At 44.5% G+C, this 19,798-nt stretch overlaps 1 protein-coding gene across 1 annotated transcript in view; it reads right to left on the bottom strand.

The window, feature by feature from the left end:
- SELENOO (selenoprotein O) overlaps positions 1 to 19,798 on the bottom strand; it is a 132,414-nt gene that overhangs the window by 18,822 nt on the left and 93,794 nt on the right. The window contains exon 7 of the mRNA XM_053716636.1: positions 18,655 to 18,840. Within this exon, the coding sequence (XP_053572611.1) occupies positions 18,655 to 18,840 (186 nt within the window). The remainder of the gene's footprint in view (positions 1 to 18,654; positions 18,841 to 19,798) is intronic.

The following is a 19,798-nucleotide window of genomic DNA, read 5'->3' as shown; positions in this document are numbered from 1 at the left end:
CAAGAGAACCTGCAATTAGGATTTATCAAGCAGCGGTCATCAGACCGCCGCTTCCCTACCACCCTGTTTTACACCTCTTAGGTGGAGAATCTCAATCTCCCCAGTCTCATCCGACCGGGGAGATTGTCAGCTTCTGCCCGTGATTGGTTGTGCACGGGCAGGGGTTGCATGCGAGCGTACAGGGATAGAAAGGTAAAAAATTAAATGTGCATGGGTGCATTTCAATGTGAAATAGAAGTATTTTAGCAATATACTGCCATTAACAAAAAATGCTTAGAGTAAAAGTTATTACTGTTATTTCTACGGCATACACACATATCCTGTGAGGGCCTATGCACCAGTATTCAAACGCCACACTTTCTCAGAGAGATGGCAGTAGTGCTTGTTGCTCCTGAAGACTTAATTTGGGTGATACAAGATCCTCTAAGAAGGTGTGGTGTTTTTTAATACTGGGGCATAGGGATCTCACAGGATATATGCATATGCTGCAGAAAAACACATAACTTTTCTGGGAGCTGTGGCAAGGCCGAATGGAAGGGCCACAAACTGGAAATGATTGTCCAAAAAGGCGAATCTCAGAAACTTGTGATGGTCCCTGTGAATGGGAACATGAAAGTATGCATCCTTTAGGTCTATGGTTGTCATGAACTGACCCTCTTGTACCAAGGGAAGAATGGAGCGTATAGTCTCCATCTTGAAGGATGGCACTCTGAGAAACTTGTTTAAACATTTTAGATCTAGGATTGGTTAAAAAGTTCCCTCCGTTTAGGGAACTACGAACAGATTCAAGTAAATTCACAGACCCCTTTCCTGAAAGGGATCTGGAATTATTACCCCCAGGGCGGCAAGGTCCTTGACACAATGTAAGAACGCATCTCTTTTTATCTGGTCTACAGATAATCTGGAGAGGAGAAACCTGCCTCTGGGAGGAAAAGATTTGAAGTCTATTTTGTATCCCTGGGAGACAATGTCCACCGCCCAGGGATCCGGTACATCTCTTATCCAAGCCTGGGGAAAAAAAGAGAGTCTGCCCCCTACAAGATCCTCTCCTGGATCAGGCGCCAACCCTTCATGCTGACTTGGAATCAGCTGAAGGCTTTTTAGATTTCCCTTATTCCAGGACTAGTTAGGCTTCCTGGAAGACTTGGCTTGATCTTGCTTGGAGGAAGGGGAGGAAGACTTGCCTTTAAAGTTACGAAAGGAACGAAAATTACTCTGATGTCCCTTCTGCTTATTCTTTTTATCTTGAGGAAGAAAAGAACCCTTCCCTCCAGTAACATCTGAGATAATTTCCAACAAACCAGGTCCAAACAAGGTCTTACCCTTGTAAGTAATAGCCATGAGCTTAGATTTAGATGAAACATCCGCAAACCAGGACTTCAACCACAAGGCCCTGCGGGCTAGGACCGCAAAACCAGAAATTTTGGCTCCCAGTTTAATAACCTGTAAGGAAGCATCTGTAATGAAGGAATTGGCTAACTTGAGAGCCTTAATCCTGTCTTGGATCTCATCAAGAGGGGTATCCGTCTGAAGAGATTCAGACAACGCATCAAACCAGTAAGCCACAGCGCTGGTAACAGTGGCGATACACACCGCAGGTTGCCATTGTAGACCCTGGTGGACATACATCTTTTTTAGTAAAGCCTCCAATTTTTTATCCATTGGATCTTTAAAAGAACTATCCTCTATGGGAATAGTAGTCCTCTTGGCCAAAGTGGAGATTGCTCCTTCGATCTTAGGAACCACCTGCCACGACTCCTTAATAGAATCCGCTATAGGAATTGATGATGATCTGTGGACTCACTGTGTCATTAGAAAGAAACACATAACTTTAACTAAAAGCATTTTTGCCAAAGGAAGTATATAGCAAAAATGCTTCCATTTAAAATTAAAAACATAAATTATGCTTACCTGATAATTTCATTTCTAGCGAGGGGAAGAGTCTCCATGGCTTCATTCATTACTATTGGGAATTAAGAACCTGGCCACCAGGAGGAGGCAAATACACCCCAGCCAAAGGCTTAAATACCTCCCCCACTTCCCTCATCCCCCAGTCATTCTGCCGAGGGAACCAGGAACAGTAGCAGAAATATCAGAGTATAAAAGGTGCCAGAAGATGACTAAATTTATGTCCGCCCCACGGAGATACGGGCGGGAGCCATGGACTCTCCTCCCCTCGATGGAAATGAAATGATCAGGTAAGCATAATTTATGTTTTCCATCTAAAGGGGAGGAGAGTCCACGGCTTCATTCATTACTTTTGGGAACATATACCCAAGCTCTAGAGGATACTGAATGAAACCGGGAGGGTAAAAGGCGGACCCTAATCTGAGGGCACCACAGCCTGCAAAACCTTTCTCCCAAAAACAGCTTCCAGAGAAGCAAAAACGTCAAATTTGTAAAAACTTTGTAAAAAAGTGTGCAAGGAGGATCAGGTAGTCGCCTTACAATTCTGCTCCATAGAGGCCTCATTCTTGAAGGCCCAAGACGAAGCCACAGCTCTAGTGGAATAAGCCGTGACCCTCTGAGGAGGCTTATGCCCCACTGTCTCATAAGCCAAGCGAATCAAGCTCCTCAACCAAAAAGAAAAAGAAGAAGCAGAGGCCCTTTGCCCCTTGCGCTTCCCAGAATACACCACAAAAAGAGATGTAGACTGTCTGAAATCCTTTGTAGCCTGAAGATAGAACTTCAAGGCACGAACAACATCCAGGTTATGAAGTAACCTCTCCTTTGAAGAAGAAGGGTTAGGACACAAGGAAGGAACACTATTTCCTGATTGATGTTATGATTAGACACCACCTTGGGGAGAAACCCCAACCCAGTGCGAAGTACAGCCTTATCCGCATGATTGTCCAAAAAGGCGAATCTCAGAAACTTGTGATGGTCCTTGTGAATGAAGGTGTGCATCCTTTAGGTTCTTAATTCCCAATAGTAATGAATGAAGCCATGGACTCTCCTCCCCTCGATGGAAATTAAATTATCAGGTAAGCATAATTTATGTTTTCAATTTTAAATAGAAGCAGATAAGGAGGATCACATTGCAAGGCAGCTAGTTCAGATAATCTGCGTGCCGATGCAATAGCCAACAGGAAGATAACCTTCCAGGACAGAATCTTAATGTCAATAGAATGCATAGGTTCAAACGGTACCCTCTGCAAAACCTTAAGGACTAAGTTTAAGCTCCAAGGCGGAGCCGACTGTCTAAAGAAAAGCCTGATTCTAGAGAGAGCCTGAACAAAAGATTGAATGTCAGGGAGCTCAGCGAGTCTCCTATGCAACAAAACTGATAATGCCGAAATCTGTCCCTTTAAGGAACTAGCGGCAAGACCCTTCTCCAAACCATCTTGGAGAAAGGCCAGAATCCAGGATACCTTCACCTTATGCCAAGGATATCCATGCTTCTCACACCAGGACAAGTGCTCCACACCTTATGGTAGATGCGACGAGTGACTGGCTTCCTTGCCCGAGTGACTGGCTTCCTTGCCTGATTTCGATGTTGAAAGGGGTACTGTGACAGCAGATCCCTGCGACAGGGTAACCTCAACGGCGGAGAGGATGATATCCCCACCAGATCCGCAAACCACGTCCTCCATGGCCACGAAGGAACAATCAGAATGGCTGAGGCCTGCTCCTGTTTGATGCATGCCACTACTCGATGTAGAAGTGGTAACGGTGGAAAAATGTATGCTAGGCTGAATCCCCAAGGAACCACTAAGGCATTCATCAGCTCTGCCTGGGGATCCCTTGACCGCGACCCGTATCGAGGCAGCTTGGAATTGAGTCTGGCCGCCATGAGATCTATCTCCGGTGTTCCCCATCTTTTACAAATCTCTACAAACACCTCGGGAGAAGAGAACATTCCCCCGGATGGAAGGATTGCTTGCTGAGAAAGTCTACTTCCCAGTTGTCCACACCTGGAATGTGAATGGCTGAAAGTGAGCAGTCGTGGGACTCCGCCCGCTCCAGAATCCGAGACACCTCCCTCATCGCAAGGAAGCTCCTTGTACCCCCCTGATGGTTGATGTAAGCCACCGAGGTAATGTTGTCGGTCTGGAATCTGATTAAACTGACCGACTCCAGAGAAGGCCATGCCTTCAGAGCATTGTAAATCGTTTGTATTTCTTGGGTGTTGATAGGAAAGGGAGACTCCTCCCTGGACCAATTTCCTTGTGCCATCCTGTCAGACTGGCGTCCGTGGTCACAATCTCCCAGGACGGTCTCAAGAAGGACGTCCCCATGGACAGTTGCTCCGGACGGATCCACAAAGAGAGGGAGATCCGAGTCCGAGCATCTATGGATATCATCTGTGATAGATCTGAATGATCGCCGTTCCACTGTCTCAACATGCATAATTGAAGAGGTCTGAGATGGAACCTGGCGAATGGGATGACATCTATGCTTGACACCATGAGACCTATCACCTCCATACATCGAGCCACCGACGGGCTTGTGGAGGACTGAAGGGCAAGACAGGTGGACGCTTCCTGCGCCGCTGATTTGTGAGAAATATCTTCATGGACATAGAATCTATTATCGTGCCCAAGAAATCTACCCTGTTGCTGGGAACCAGGGAACTCTTTCCTGAGTTGATCTTCTAACCGTGAGATTGGAGCAGATGAAGAAGAGCCCTCAAATGATCCTCTACGAGGCTGAGCAACAGCGCCTGAACTAGGATGTCGTCCAGGTAAGGAGTCACAGCAATGCTCCTGGATCTGGCCACTGCAAGCAGCGCCCCCAGAACCTTTGTGAAAATTCTCAGGGCCGTCGCCAGACCAAAAGGAAGGGCCACAAACTGGAAGTGTTGGTCCAGAAACGCAAATCTTAGGAACCTGAAGTGGTCCCTGCGAATTGGCACATGAAGGTAAGCGTCCTTAAAGTCTATAGTTGTCATGAACTGTCCCCTCTTGAACTAGGCAGAATAGATCTTATTGTTTACATTTTGAACGATGGAACACTCAGAAACTTGTTTAAACACTTTAGGTCCAGAATCGGGCAGAACGTGCCCTCCTTCTTTGGAACCACAAAAAGGTTGGAATAGTACCCTATACCCCTTTCTGCTAGAGGAACTGGTACATTAACCCAGAGAAAGGCGAGATCTCTCACACACTCTAGAAAGGCCTCTCTCTTCTCTGGTCTTGAAGACAGGTTTGACAGGAGGAATCTGCCCTCGGTGGATGGGATCTGAACCCTATCCTGTAAGCCTGGGAGACAACTTCTAGAACCCAAGGGTCCCGAACATCCTGCAACCATGCATCTGAGAATTGAGAAAATCTGCCGCCTACGCGATCCAGAGACCAGTCGGGGGCTGCCCCTTCATGCCAATTTAGTCTCGGCTGGCTTCTTGCACTGCTTAGACTTGTTCCAAGATTGAGCAGGCTTCCAAGAGCCCTTGGACTGGTCCGCTTTCCTGGTGGGTTGCTGGCGCTGGGCCTTATCCGCACGAAAGGGACGAAAAGTAGATCCCTTGGGCTTTGCCTTCTTATCCTGCCGTAGGAAAGCTCCCTTGCCTCCCGTAACCATGGATATGATCGAATCCAATCCTGGACCGAACAGGATTTTTCCTTGAAAAGGCAGGGACAACAGCCTCGACTTGGAGGTCATGTCCGCAGACCAATATTTTAGCCACAGAGCCCTGCGTGCTAAAACAGAAAAACCTGACATCTTAGCATTCAGGCGAATAATTTGCATATTGGCATCACAGATGAAAGAATTGGCGACCTTCAGCGTCTTAATCTTCACCTGTATCTCGTTGATGGATGTCTCCCCCCCTTCGACCATTTCACACAGGGATTCACGCCAATATGTCGCAGCTCCGGCGACCGCCGCAATGGCCGCTGCTGGCTGAAAAACAAACTTTGTGTGCTGAAACATCTTTCTCAACATGTTTTCCACAGCTTTTAATCCATGGGCTCTTTAAATGACGAACTATCCTCTAGGAGAATAGTCGTCCACTTTGCGAGCGTAGAGATAGCCCCATACACCTTAGGGATGGTCCCCCACAGCTCAAGCTGAGAGTCCGGAATGGGGAACAGCTTCTTAAAGGAAGAACCTTATCACTCCCATTCGTTCTTAATAATATTAGCCATCTTAATGGGAACCGGGAAAGACTGAGGTACTACTCTGTCCTCGTATACCTTGTCAAGCTTAGGAATTGCAGGTTCCTCCGGTATCTTAGGGTCCGGAACCTCCAGAGTAGCAAGCACCTGCCGTAGAAACGCAAATTCTCCATCCTAAACCTATAAACAGGCTCCTCCGCCGCCGGAGGTTTATATAACACGGACTCCGACCCAGAAGGGGCCTCCTCCGAAGAGTCTGAGTGGGCCTCATCATCATATAGAGCCTCTGGATCTTCCATCTGCGATGACAAACCCTGGGCCGGGCCGCTATTGTAAACCCTACGCTTGCGCTTAGCAGAGCGTGGTAAGGTATGGATCACTTTCAAAACAGTCGATTCCAGTTGGTCCGCAATGTCTGGTGGCCGACGAATCTCTCCCGAAGGAGTAACGGTTGGACCCCGGGGCGCTGCATGTGCAATCGGAGATGAATGTAGGGAACGTACCTCCTGGGACGAAGAACCCTCAGAGGTGGACGGCTCCGTAGTACTAGACATCCGTTTACATTTAGATGTTGTAACTTTATCAAGGCATGTGGAACATAGTTGAGCAGGCTGATCTACAAGAACCTCCTCACAATAAACAGAGGAATGAGACTCTGTTAAGGAGGGAGAGCCCTCTAACGCGTCAGAGTCCTCCATCGCTTGTGCTTTTGGGTAGACTAACTTAATTTACAAAAAGGCACCTTTATACCACCAATGGCCGGGGCATTCACCACCTCCTGGGACCCGGACTACAGAAACTACTACGTCTCCTGCGCCACAGATAAAAAGAGAAGGATAGACACACCCAGACAGGTGGAACGCCTGGCAGAACCGCACCTGCACTAGGGAAAAAACGCGCCAAAAAATGACTGTGCAAGATTCCCGCAAGTAACCTGAAAGTTTCACACATTGCCAGAGCCTCATCTTGCACATAACGCAGCAATGACACAATAAACAATATCATGTATAAACCCCCCCCGTTCAATAATCCCCCTTCCAGGAATTTTAACCCTTGATTCTGTAAGATAAAAAGGCGCCACACTGTGACCCTGTCTTCTATGTTATCATCATTAATAAAAAATGAAACAATCTTACCAGAATCCACGCTGTGGAACAGGAACACAGCCCTTCAAGTGTGACAGGTTAGTAGCGTCGCTCCGGACATGGACCTGAATGTAGAAAGCAGGTAGCGAAACTCGTCAACGCTGATTGCTTATGGAGCTATTAATATGGGTCGTGATGGTTTCGCAGAAAGATTCTCCCTGCATCTCCAGACTCTTTCGCCCAGGCCCTCACTGAGAGACTGACAGGACTACTTAATACTCCAGTCCCACTGCGAAGAGTACTACCCTCCATAAGAGACTTCTCCAAAACTCTGGCACTCCTCTGCCATCCTCCTGTGATGAAAGGCAAAGAATGACTGGGGAATGAGGGAAGTGGGGGAGGTATTTAAGCCTTTGGCTGGGGTGTCTTTGCCTCCTCCTGGTGGCTAGGTTCTTAATTCCCAATAGTAACGAATGAAGCCGTGGACTCTCCTCCCCTTTAGATGGAAATACATTGCATTTTTGACCTTCATTTCCCTTTAATAAAAAAAAAGTCTATATATATTTTCCTTTGTATCTTTAAAAAGGTAAATGTATCCACTGAATATGTAGATAAACTGGAAACGTTAAAAACATAAAAGGACATTAGGAGAATTGAAGAATACAGAATACATTACAAGACCTTTCTGTTGGTTGCAGTACCACAATTTCCTGATAAGCAATATTTCCTTTTGAATTATTTTATTACTAAACAAATCGGTAAATCCAAGAAGATCTAGGTTTGGATTATTGTACTGACCAAAGGAGTCATTTCCATAGCCAGGTAAACATCATCTTAATTATATTTGAGCACCATATTTTGTATGTGTCCTTGTTTTGGTTTGTATCACTATTAAGCTTCAAGTATTTTAAAAGAGACATGAAACCCCAAATTTTTCTTTCATGATTTAGATATAGCATACAATTGAAAACAGTTTTCTAATTTACTTCTATTATCAATTTTGCTTTATTATCTTGGTATCCTTTCTTGAAGGAGCAGCAATGCACTACTGGGAACTTTCTGAACATATCGGTAAGCCAATCACAAGAGGCATATGTGCAGGCACCAATCAGCAGCTAGCTCCCAGCTCTTGAGCCCATCTAGATATGCTTTTAAACAAAGGATGCCAAGAGAATGAAGCAAATTAGATAACATAAGTAAATTGAAAAGTTGTTTAAAAATGTATGCTCTTTCTAAATCATTGAAGAAAAATGTTGGGTTTCATGTCCCTTTAATTTTAATGGCCAAATTAAAATGCTCTATTCCCCCTGGAGCAGTACAGCATTGATCCAGACAAGGAGTAGCATACCTAAGTATCCTCCACTAACAGATCACATTCGAGGGTGTTCACTGGTTTTGTAAAGAAAAAACAAGGCGTATTTTAAAACTAGAACGTTCCTTTAAATACTAGCAAGTTTTGATTTTCTCTAAGTGCAATTACACATCACTGCAAAGAAAGCCTCTGCCAGGCTTATTTTTCTTAAACCATCGCTCCACATCTTTGCCAAAACCTCCTTAGCCTCAAGAATAACATTCAAAAAGTTGACCCTAACATACAAAGCCCCCCCAACACTGCACACTACTATATCTCTACCCTGGTCTGCAAATACTCCCCAGCCTGACCTCAAGTGTTCCTTTAAAAGGGACAGTCTAGTCAGTTACATTTTCATGATGATTCAGATAGGGCATGCAATTTTAAACAACTTTCCAATTTACTTTTATCATCAAACTTGATTTGCTCTCTTGGTATTCTTTGTTGAAAGCTAAAACCTAAGTAGGCTCATATGCTACAATTTCTAAGCCCTTGAATGCTTCCTCTTATCTCGATGCAGTTTGACAGTTTTTCACAACTAGAAAGCGCTAGTTCATTTGTGCCATATAGATAACATTGTGCTCACTCCTGATTGGCTAAAATGCAAGTCTGTCAAAATTAATGAAAAAAGGGGGCAGTCTGCAGAGGCTTAGATACAAGGTAATTACAGAGGTAAAAAGTGTATTAATATAACCGTTTTGGTTATGCAAAACTGGTGAATGGGTAATAAAGGTATTCCTGGGTTCTGGAGCAGACTGTCCTAAGATGTCTCTACTAATATTTCCCTCTCCCTCGACCTTCCAATGTACTTCCTTTAGATAGTTAGTCTCACTTTGTATAAAAAACAATAATAAATAATAAATTATGCTTACCAGATAATTTCCTTTCCATCTGTATGAGGAGAGTCCACGGCTTCATTCCTTACTTGTGGGAATACAGAACCTGGCCACCAGGAGGAGGCAAAGACACCCCAGCCAAAGGCTTAAATACCTCCCCCACTTCCCTCATCCCCCAGTCATTCTGCCGAGGGAACAATAGGAGAATAACAGGGTATAAATAGTGCCAGAAGAACAAAACAAAATTTAGGTCCGCCCAACGGAGAAAACGGGCAGGGGCCTTGGACTATCCTCATACAGATGGAAATTAAATTATCTGGTAAGCATAATTTATGACTTCCATCTTTATATGAGGAGAGTCCACGGCTTCATTCCTTACTTGTGGGAAACATATACCCAAGCTCTAGAGGACACTGAATGAAAAACGGGAGGGTAAAAGAGGCGGACCCTATTCTGAGGGCACCACAGCCTGCAAAACCCTTTCTCCCAAAATATGCTTCAGCCGAAGCAAAAACATCAAATTTGTAAAACTTTGAAAAAGTATGTAAGAAGGACCAGGTAGCCGCCCTACAAATCTGCTCCATAGAGGCCTCATTCTTGAAGGTCCAAGAAGAAGCCACAGCTCTAGTTAAATGAGCCGTTGAGGAGGCTTATGTCCCACTGATTCATAAGCTAAGCGGATAATGCTCCTCAACCAAAAAGATAGGGAAGTTGAAGAGGCCTTCTGCCCTCTGCACTTCCCAGAATAGACAACAAACAATGCCGAAGTCTGTCTAAAAACCTTCGTAGCCTGAAGATAGAATTTCAAAGCCCGAACCACATCCAAATTATGAAGTAATCGTTCCTTCGAAGGAGGAGGATTAGGTCACAAGGAAGGAACCACAATCTCCTGATTGATGTTGCGATCAGACACATCCCATTGCGAAGAACAGCCTTATCATCAAAAATTAGGTAAGGAGACTCTGTGTGCCGAAGCAATAGCCAGTAGAAAAAGAACCTTCCAAGACAGTAATTTAATGTCCACTGAATGCATGGGCTCAAAATGGAGCCCTCTGCAGAACCTTAAGAACCAAATTTAAACTTCAAAGAGGAGCGGAATGCCTAAACACAGGCCTGATTCTAGACAAAGCCTGAACAAAAGACTGAATATCAGGAAGCTCAGCGAGTCTCTTGTGCAATAACACAGAAAGAGCAGAGATCTGTTCCCTTAAAAAGGAACTTGCGGCAAGTCCCTTCTCCAAACCATCTTGGAGAAAGGAAAGAATCCTGGACACCTTGACCTTATGCCATGGGAATCCACGTTCTTCACACCAGAAAAGTAGGTCCTCCACACCTTATGATAGATGCGACGGGTGACCGACTTTCTAGCGTGAATGAGAGCATCAATCACTCTCTAAGAAAACCCTCTCTTGGCTAGGACTAATGGTTCAATCTCCAAGCAGTCAGCCTCAGAGAATCTAGATTTTGATGAACAAAGGGACCCTGTTCCAGCAGATCTCTGCGACAAGTTAACCTCCATGGAGGAGATGATGACATCCCCACCAGGTCCGCAAACCACATCCTTTGCGGCCACGATGGAGCAATTAGAATAGTCGAGGCTTGCTCCTGCTTGATGCGGGCCACTACCAGAGGAAGAAGTGGTAACGGTGGAAAAATGTAAACTAGGTTGAACCCCCAGGGCACTGCTAAGGCATATATCAGCTCTGCCTGGGGATCCCTGGACCGCGACCCGTATCTGGGTAGCTTGGTATCGAGTCTGGACGCCATAAGATCTATCTCCGGCGTCCCCCATCTGTTGCAAATCTCCACAAACACCTCAAGATGGAGAGACCATTCCCCCGGATGAAACGATTGTCTCCTGAGAAAGCCCGCCTCCCAGTTGTCCACACCTGGAATGTGGATCGCTGACAGCGAGCAGTTGTGGGCCTCCGCCCAGTCCAGAATCCGAGATACTTCCCTCATGGCTAGGGAGCTTCTCGTTCCCCCCCTGATTGTTGATGTAATCCACCGAGGTAATGTTACCCGATTTAAATCTGATAAACTGGGACGAACCCAGAAGAGGCCAAGCCTTCAGAGCGTTGAAGATCGCTCGAAGTTCCAGAATGTTGATCGGGAGAAGAGATTCCTCTCGCGTCCACCGGCCCTGTGCCTTCCTGGCACCCCAAACAGCTCCCCCATCCTGACAGACTTGCGTCCGTAGTTACAATCTCCAAGGATGGTCTCAAGAAGGATGTCCCCTGGGACAGGCGATCTGGACAGAGCCACCAAGAGAGCGATTCTCTCGAACCGGTTGTCCAGAGAAATCTGTTGGGATAGATCTGAGTGATCGCCGTTCCACTGTCTCAGCATGCACAGCTGTAACAGTCTTAGACAGAACCTGGCAAAGGGAATTATGTCCATGCTGGACACCATGAGACCAATTACCTCAATACACTGAGCCACAGATGGCCTTACGAAAGGTCCGGAGGGGCAAGACATGGTGAAGCTAGCTTGCACCATCTCTGGTCGGTTAGAAATATCCTTATGGATATTGAATCTATTAGAGTACCCAGGAATTCTACCCTGGTGCTTTGAATAAGAGAACTCCTTTCTAAGTTTATCTTCCATCCATGTGATCGAAAAAGTGAGAGAAGAGATACCGAATGGTCCACCGCTAGACGAAAGGATGGTGCTTGAACCAGAATGTCGTCCAAGTAGGGAGCTACTGCTATACATTGGGTTCTGACGACGGCCAGGAGAGCCCCTAAAACCTTTGTAAAGATTCTTGGGGCCGTAGCTAGACTAAATGGAAGGGCAATGCTGATACAGGAACGCAAACATTAGGAACTGGAAGTGGTCCCTGTGGATTGGAACGTGAAGGTAGGGGGAGCTGCATGTGTAATAGGAGATGATTGTAGGGAACGCACCTCGCGGAACGGAGACCCCCTCAGAGGTGGACGGCTCAGTGGTACTAAACATCTTGGTCTTTTTAGACACAACTACCCTATTCTATGACCTAGGTCCCATAGAGAAACCGCTTCTTCTCCTGTAAACCGCACGGTCAGGAAAGAGGAAGTTAATGAAGCCACACCCGGCCACATGGAGTGCCATGCAGGACCGCCCCTGCCGCAGGAAGAAAAGCGCGCCAAACTGACAGGCTGCGCATTTATCCAAATTGAATGTTCCTGCCAGAGCCTCATCTCACATATGTCGCAGCATAAAACAGAATTTATGCTTACCTAATAAATTACTTTCTCCAACAGTGTGTTCGGTCCACGGCGTCATCCATTACTTGTGGGAACCAATACCAAAGCTTTAGGACACGGATGAAGGGAGGGAGCAAATCAGGTTACCTAAACGGAAGGCACCACGGCTTGCAAGACCTTTCTCCCAAAAACAGCCTCCGAAGAAGCAAAAGTATCAAATTTGTAAAATTTGGCAAAAGTGTGCAGAGAAGACCAAGTCGCTGCCTTATATATCTGATCAACAGAAGCCTCGTTCTTGAAGGCCCATGTGGAAGCCACAGCTCTAGTGGAGTGAGCTGTGATTCGTTTAGGAGGCTGCCGTCCGGCAGTCTCATAAGCCAATCGGATAATGCTTTTCAGCCAGAAAGACAGAGAGGTAGCCGTAGCTTTTTGTCCTCTCCTCTTACCAGAGTAGACGACAAACAAAGATGAGGTTTGTCTAAAATCCTTAGTTGCTTCTAAATAGAACTTGAAAGCACGAACTACATCTAAATTGTGTAACAAACGTTCCTTCTTTGAAACTGGATTCGGACACAGAGAAGGAACAATTATTTCCTGGTTAATATTCCTGTTGGAAACAACTTTCGGAAGAAAACCAGGCTTAGTACGCAAAACAACCTTATCTGCATGGAACACCAGATAGGGTGGATTACACTGCAAAGCAGATAATTCAGAAACTCTTCTTGCAGAAGAAATAGCAACCAAACACAGAACTTTTGAAGATAGTAACTTGATATCTATGGAATGTAGAGGTTCAAACGGAACCCCTTGAAGAACTGAAATAACTAAATTTAGACTCCAAGGAGGAGTCAAAGATCTGTAAACAGGCTTGATTCTGACCAAAGCCTGTACAAAAGCTTGTATATCTGGCACAGCTGCCAGTCGTTTGTGTAACAAGACAGATAAAGCAGAAATCTGTCCTTTTAGAGAACTCGCTGACAATCCCTTATCCAAACCTTCTTGAAGAAAGGAGAGGATCTTAGGAATTTTAATCTTACTCCAGGAGAATCCCTTGGATTCACACCAACAGATATATCTTTTCCATATTTTATGGTAAATCTTTCTAGTCACAGGTTTTCTGGCTTGGACCAGAGTATCTATCACAGAATCTGAAAACCCACGCTTGGATAAAATCAAACGTTCAATTTCCAAGCAGTCAGCTGTAGAGAATCTAGATTTGGATGTTCGAATGGACCTTGTATTAGAAGATCCTGTCTCAAAGGTAGCTTCCATGGTGGAGCCAATGACATATTCACCAGGTCTGCATACCAAGTCCTGCGCGACCACGCAGGAGCTATCAGAATCACCGAGGCCTTCTCCTGTTTGATCCTGGCTACAAGCCTGGGGAGGAGAGGGAACGGTGGAAACGCATAAGCTAGGTTGAACGACCAAGGCGCCACTAATGCATCCACTAGAGTCGCCTTGGGATCCCTGGATCTGGACCCGTAGCAAGGAACCTTGAAGTTCTGACGGGACGCCATCAGATCCATGTCTGGAATGCCCCATAATTGAGTCAACTGGGCAAACACCTCGGGGTGGAGTTCCCACTCCCCCGGATGGAAAGTCTGACGACTCAGGTAATCCGCCTCCCAGTTGTCTACCCCTGGAATGTGGATTGCAGATAGGTGGCAGGAGTGTTCCTCCGCCCATTTGATGATCTTGGATACCTCTCTCATCGCCAAGGAACTCTTTGTTCCCCCCTGATGATTGATGTAAGCTACAGTCGTCATGTTGTCCAACTGGTATCTTATGAATCCGGCCTTCGCTAGTTGAGGCCAAGCCTGGAGAGCATTGAATATCGCTCTCAGTTCCAGGATGTTTATCGGAAGAAGAGACTCTTCCCGAGACCATAGACCCTGAGCTTTCAGGGAGTCCCAGACCGCGCCCCAGCCTAATAGACTGGCGTCGGTCGTGACAATGACCCACTTTGGTCTGCGGAAACTCATTCCCTGAGACAGGTGATCCTGGGACAACCACCAACGGAGTGAGTCTCTGGTTATCTGGTCTTCTTGAATCTTTGGAGAAAAGTCTGTATAATCCCCATTCCACTGCTTGAGCATGCACAGTTGTAATGGTCTTAGATGAATTCGAGCAAAAGGAACTATATCCATTGCTGCAACCATCAACCCTACTACTTCCATGCACTGAGCTATGGAAGGCTGTAGAATAGAGAGAAGAACTTGACAAGCGTTTCGAAGCTTTGACTTTCTGACTGCTGTCAAGAAGATCTTCATTTCTAAAGAATCTATTATTGTTCCCAAAAAGGGAACTCTTGTCGACGGATACAGGGAACTCTTTTCTACGTTCACCTTCCACCCGTGAGATCTGAGAAAGGCTAGAACGATGTCTGTATGAGCCTTTGCCTTGGAAAGAGACGACGCTTGAATTAGAATGTCGTCCAGGTAAGGTGCCACTGCAATGCCCCTTGGTCTTAGAACTGCTAGAAGGGACCCGAGCACTTTTGTGAAAATTCTGGGAGCAGTGGCTAGTCCGAATGGAAGAGCCATGAACTGATAATGTTTGTCCAGAAAGGCGAACCTTAGGAACTGATGATGATCTTTATGGATAGGAATATGTAGATACGCATCCTTTAAATCCACGGTAGTCATATATTGACCCTCCCGGATTGCAGGTAAAATTGTTCGAATGGTTTCCATTTTGAACGATGGAACTCTGAGAAATTTGTTTAGAATTTTTAAATCCAGAATTGGTCTGAAGGTTCCCTCTTTTTTGGGAACTACAGATTTGAGTAAAACCCGTGACCCTGTTCCACAGTTGGAACTGGGTGTATCACTCCCATCTTTAACAGGTCTTCTACACAATGTAAGAATGCCTGTCTCTTTATTTGGTTTGAAGATAAGTGAGAAATGTGGAACCTTCCCCTTGGGGGTAGTTCCTTGAATTCTAGAAGATAACCCTGAGAGACTATTTCTAGTGTCCAGGGATCCTGAACATCTCTTGCCCAAGCCTGAGCAAAGAGAGAGAGTCTGCCCTCTACTAGATCCGGTCCCGGATCGGGGGCTACCCCTTCATGCTGTTTTGGTAGCAGCAGCAGGCTTCTTGGCTTGTTTACCCTTGTTCCAGCCTTGCATTGGTTTCCAAGCTGGTTTAGTCTGGGAAGCGTTACCCTCTTGTCTAGAGGCTGCAGAGTTAGAAGACGGTCCGTTCCTGAAGTTGCGAAAGGAACGAAAATTGGACTTATTCTTAGCCTTGAAAGGCCTATCTTGTGGAAGGGCATAGCCCTTTCCCCCAGTGATATCTGAAATAATTTCCTTCAATTCTGGCCCAAAAAGGGTCTTACCTTTGAAAGGAATATTAAGCAATTTTGTCTTGGAAGATACATCCGCCGACCAAGACTTTAGCCAGAGCGCTCTACGCGCCACAATTGCAAACCCTGAATTTTTCGCCGCTAATTTCGCTAACTGCAAAGCGGCGTCTAAAATAAAGGAATTAGCTAACTTAAGTGCGTGAATTCTGTCCATGACCTCCTCATATGGAGTCTCCCTACTGAGCGACTTTTCCAGTTCCTCGAACCAGAACCACGCCGCTGTAGTGAAAGGAACAATGCACGAAATAGGTTGAAGGAGGTATCCTTGCTGTACAAAAATCTTTTTAAGCAAACCCTCCAATTTTTTATCCATAGGATCTTTGAAAGCACAATTGTCCTCAATGGGAATGGTCGTGCGTTTGGCTCCTTAAGTAATGCGCGGAGATGCTCTAATTTAAATTTAAATGTCACAACATCAGGTTCTGCCTGCTGAGAAATTCTTCCTGTATCAGAAATTTCTCCATCTGACAAACCCTCCCTCACTGCCACTTCAGACTGGTGTGAGGGTATGACAGATAAATTATCATCAGCGCCCTCCTGCTCTACAGTGTTTAAAACTGAGCAATCGCGCTTTCTCTGAAATGCTGGCATTTTGGATAAAATATTAGCTATGGAGTTATCCATTACTGCCGTCAATTGTTGCATAGTAACAAGCATTGGCGCGCTAGGAGTACTAGGGGTCGCCTGCGCGGGCATAACTGGTATAGACACAGAAGGAGAGGATGCAGAACTATCCCTACTTCCTTCATCTGAGGAATCATCCTGGGCAACCTTACTAAAATGTGACAGTACTGTCCTTACTTTGTTTGGACGCCATGGCACAATTATCACATACATTTGAAGGAGTAACCACCTTGGCCTCCATACATACAGAACATGACTTATCTGAAGGTACAGACATGTTAAACAGGCTTAAACTGGTTAATAAAGCACAAAAAACGTTTTTAAACAAAACCGTTACGGTCTCTTTAAATGTTAAACAGGGCACACTTTATTACTGAATATGTGAAAAACTATGAAGGAATTATCCAAACTTTACCAAATTTTCACCACAGTGTCTTAATGCATTCAAAGTATTGCACCCCAATTTTGAAGCTGTTAACCCTTAAAATACGGAAACCAGAGCCGTTTGCAATTTAACCCCACTACAGTCCCAGCCACAGCCTTTGCTGCAACTTCACTTATCCCAGGGGGGTATACGATACCAATTCCAGCCTTCTAGAAACGTTTTCTGTGGATACCAGACCCTCTCACATGCAGCTGCATGCACTGCACTCAAAAGAAACTGCGCAATAATGGTGCGAAAATGAGGCTCTGCCTACTACAGAGAAAGGCCCTTCCTGACTGGAAAGGTGTCTTAACTAGTGCCTGGCGATAAAAACGTTCCCCAAATATTAAAAAGTTTGAAATCCACTTCAAAACCTTAATAATCACTTAAATAAACAATCGATTTAGCCCTTAAAAGTGTCCACCAGTTATTAGCCCATAATAAGCCCTTTATTCTGTCTGAGTCTAAGAAAATGGCTTACCGATCCCCATGAGGGAAAATGACAGCCTTCCAGCATTACACAGTCTTGTTAGAAAAATTGCTAGTCATACCTTGAGCAGAAAAGTCTGCAAACTGTTCCCCCCAACTGAAGTTCTCTAGGCTCAACAGTCCTGCGTGGGAGCAGCAATTGATTTTAGTTACTGCTGCTAAAATCATACTCTTCTTTTAAACAGAACTCTTCATCTCTTTCTGTTTCAGAGTAAATAGTACATACCAGTACCATTTCAAAATAACAAACTTTTGATAGAAGAATAAAAAACTACAACTAAACACCACATACTCTTCACCATCTCCGTGGAGATGCTACTTGTTCAGAGCGGCAAAGAGAATGACTGGGGGGGCGGAGCCAAGGAGGGGCTATATGGACAGCTTTTGCTGTGCTCTTTGCCATTTCCTGTTGGGGAAGAGAATATTCCCACAAGTAATGGATGACGCCGTGGACCGTACACACCAATGTTGGAGAAAACATAATAAAACAAGTCATGTATGAATCCCCCCTGTTCAATAATCCCCTTCCGGAGATATTAACCCTTGATTCCATACAGATAAAGGAGTCACACTGTGATCCTGTCTTCTTACGTTATCATATGAAATAAAATGAAACAATCTTACCGGAATCATCGCAGTGGGACACACAGCCTCTCAAGTTTGACAGTCTTGTAGCATTGCACCTGACATGCACTTGAGTGATAGAAGCAGGCAGTGAAACTCGTCAACACTGATTGCTTAGGAGTTGTTAATACGAGTCTGGATGGTTTTGCAGAAAGACTCGCCCTGCATCTCCAGACCCCAACATTCGTCAATTCTCTCACTGAGAGGCTGACAAGACTACTTAAAACTCCAGTCCCATGCCGAAGAGTACTATCTTCCATAAGAGACTACTCCGAAATTTCAAAGACACTTCTCTGCCATCCTCCTGTGACGAAAGGCAAAGAATGACTGGGGGGTGAGGGGAGGTATTTAAGCCTTTGGCTGGGGTGTCTTTGCCTCCTCCTGGTGGCCAGGTTCTGTATTCCCACAAGTAAGGAATGAAGCCGTGGACTCTCCTCATATTAAGATGGAAAATAATAACTACAATATGTAAAAAGAGCACCTCCTAACATTGTAAACCAAGTTTATTTGCACAAATCTACCGTTTAGCTCATTCTTCTTAAAAAGAAAATTTGCATTTTCATTGATTATAAATAAATTCAGTGACCCAATATATTTCTTTCAGTTCATATACCTGTATTTTTTAAGCCAATCTTTCCAGTGTGTTTTGTTTTTGTCGAGCAGATCGTCTGCTGTTGACTCTTGGAGTTTTGTGTAGTGGTCTAGATGTTCAAGCTCCTTGTTAATGTCAACTCTTGTTCCAATCAGAGAAAATAATTGAGGATTACTCTGTGCTAACATAATCATCATTGAAAGTTGTCTGAAAAACACAACATAACATTTGTATTAGATTTTAAAAGTCAACTTAGTGTTCTAAATTTTATCTTAATTTAGAAAAACAAGATTTATTAGTTTCATTATATGTGAAGCGATGAGAAATAAAAGGAGTATGATGTGTGTGGGTAAAAAGTGTTAGAGGGACATTCTGGTCAAAATTTTAATGCACATAGATGTGCATTTCACATGCATTGGTAAATATGCTAACGTTATCACTGTTTTTGTGTTAGCATTTTTCTCTGCACGTGCATGTGAAGCATAACTAGATATTCTCAGTGCACCAGCATTTTAAATACTGCAGCTGCTCAGAGCACCAGTGGGGCTTGTATCATGTCAGCAATCAACAAACAGTCATAACCAGATGGTACAACAAGCACCTTAGGCTCTGTGAGCAAATGCTGTGTTTAAAATGCTGGTGTATGGTGAATACTTAAATACACTTTTAAACAGCAATAGCTTTTATTAGAAGTATTTTTGCTAATACATGTATATTACAAAAATGCTTCTATTAAAAACTGAAATGCATCTATGTGGATACCAATTTTGGATGAAATGTCCCTTTAAGATGAACAAAGAAACATCCCCTGGAAGGTACTTTACCCTCTGTGGGATATTCATGAACCTATCAAATTAAGTAGCATTTAAAGCAATATTGGTTTGTAAGCTTAACAGTATACTGTATACTATAAGATTGTTTTCCACTTAAAACGTTTACAATGGATTTCAGTGTAGTAATCTATTAAAAAAAAGTAGCATCTTTATTATTTCATAAAGTAACTCAATTAAGTAATTTTTGTGGGCAAAAGCTGGCGGGTGTGGGGTGTTAGAAAAAGAAACGGCACTGAAAAGTGACTTTATATTTCTATATTAATGTGTATATACACATAAATATATGTATACATTCATATACGTATATATTTATATTTGCTGCGCTAGTTCTC

This window comes from Bombina bombina, chromosome 6 (genome assembly GCF_027579735.1).
Source record: "Bombina bombina isolate aBomBom1 chromosome 6, aBomBom1.pri, whole genome shotgun sequence".
NCBI lineage: Eukaryota > Metazoa > Chordata > Amphibia > Anura > Bombinatoridae > Bombina > Bombina bombina.
This window is presented reverse-complemented; position numbering and strand designations above follow the sequence as displayed.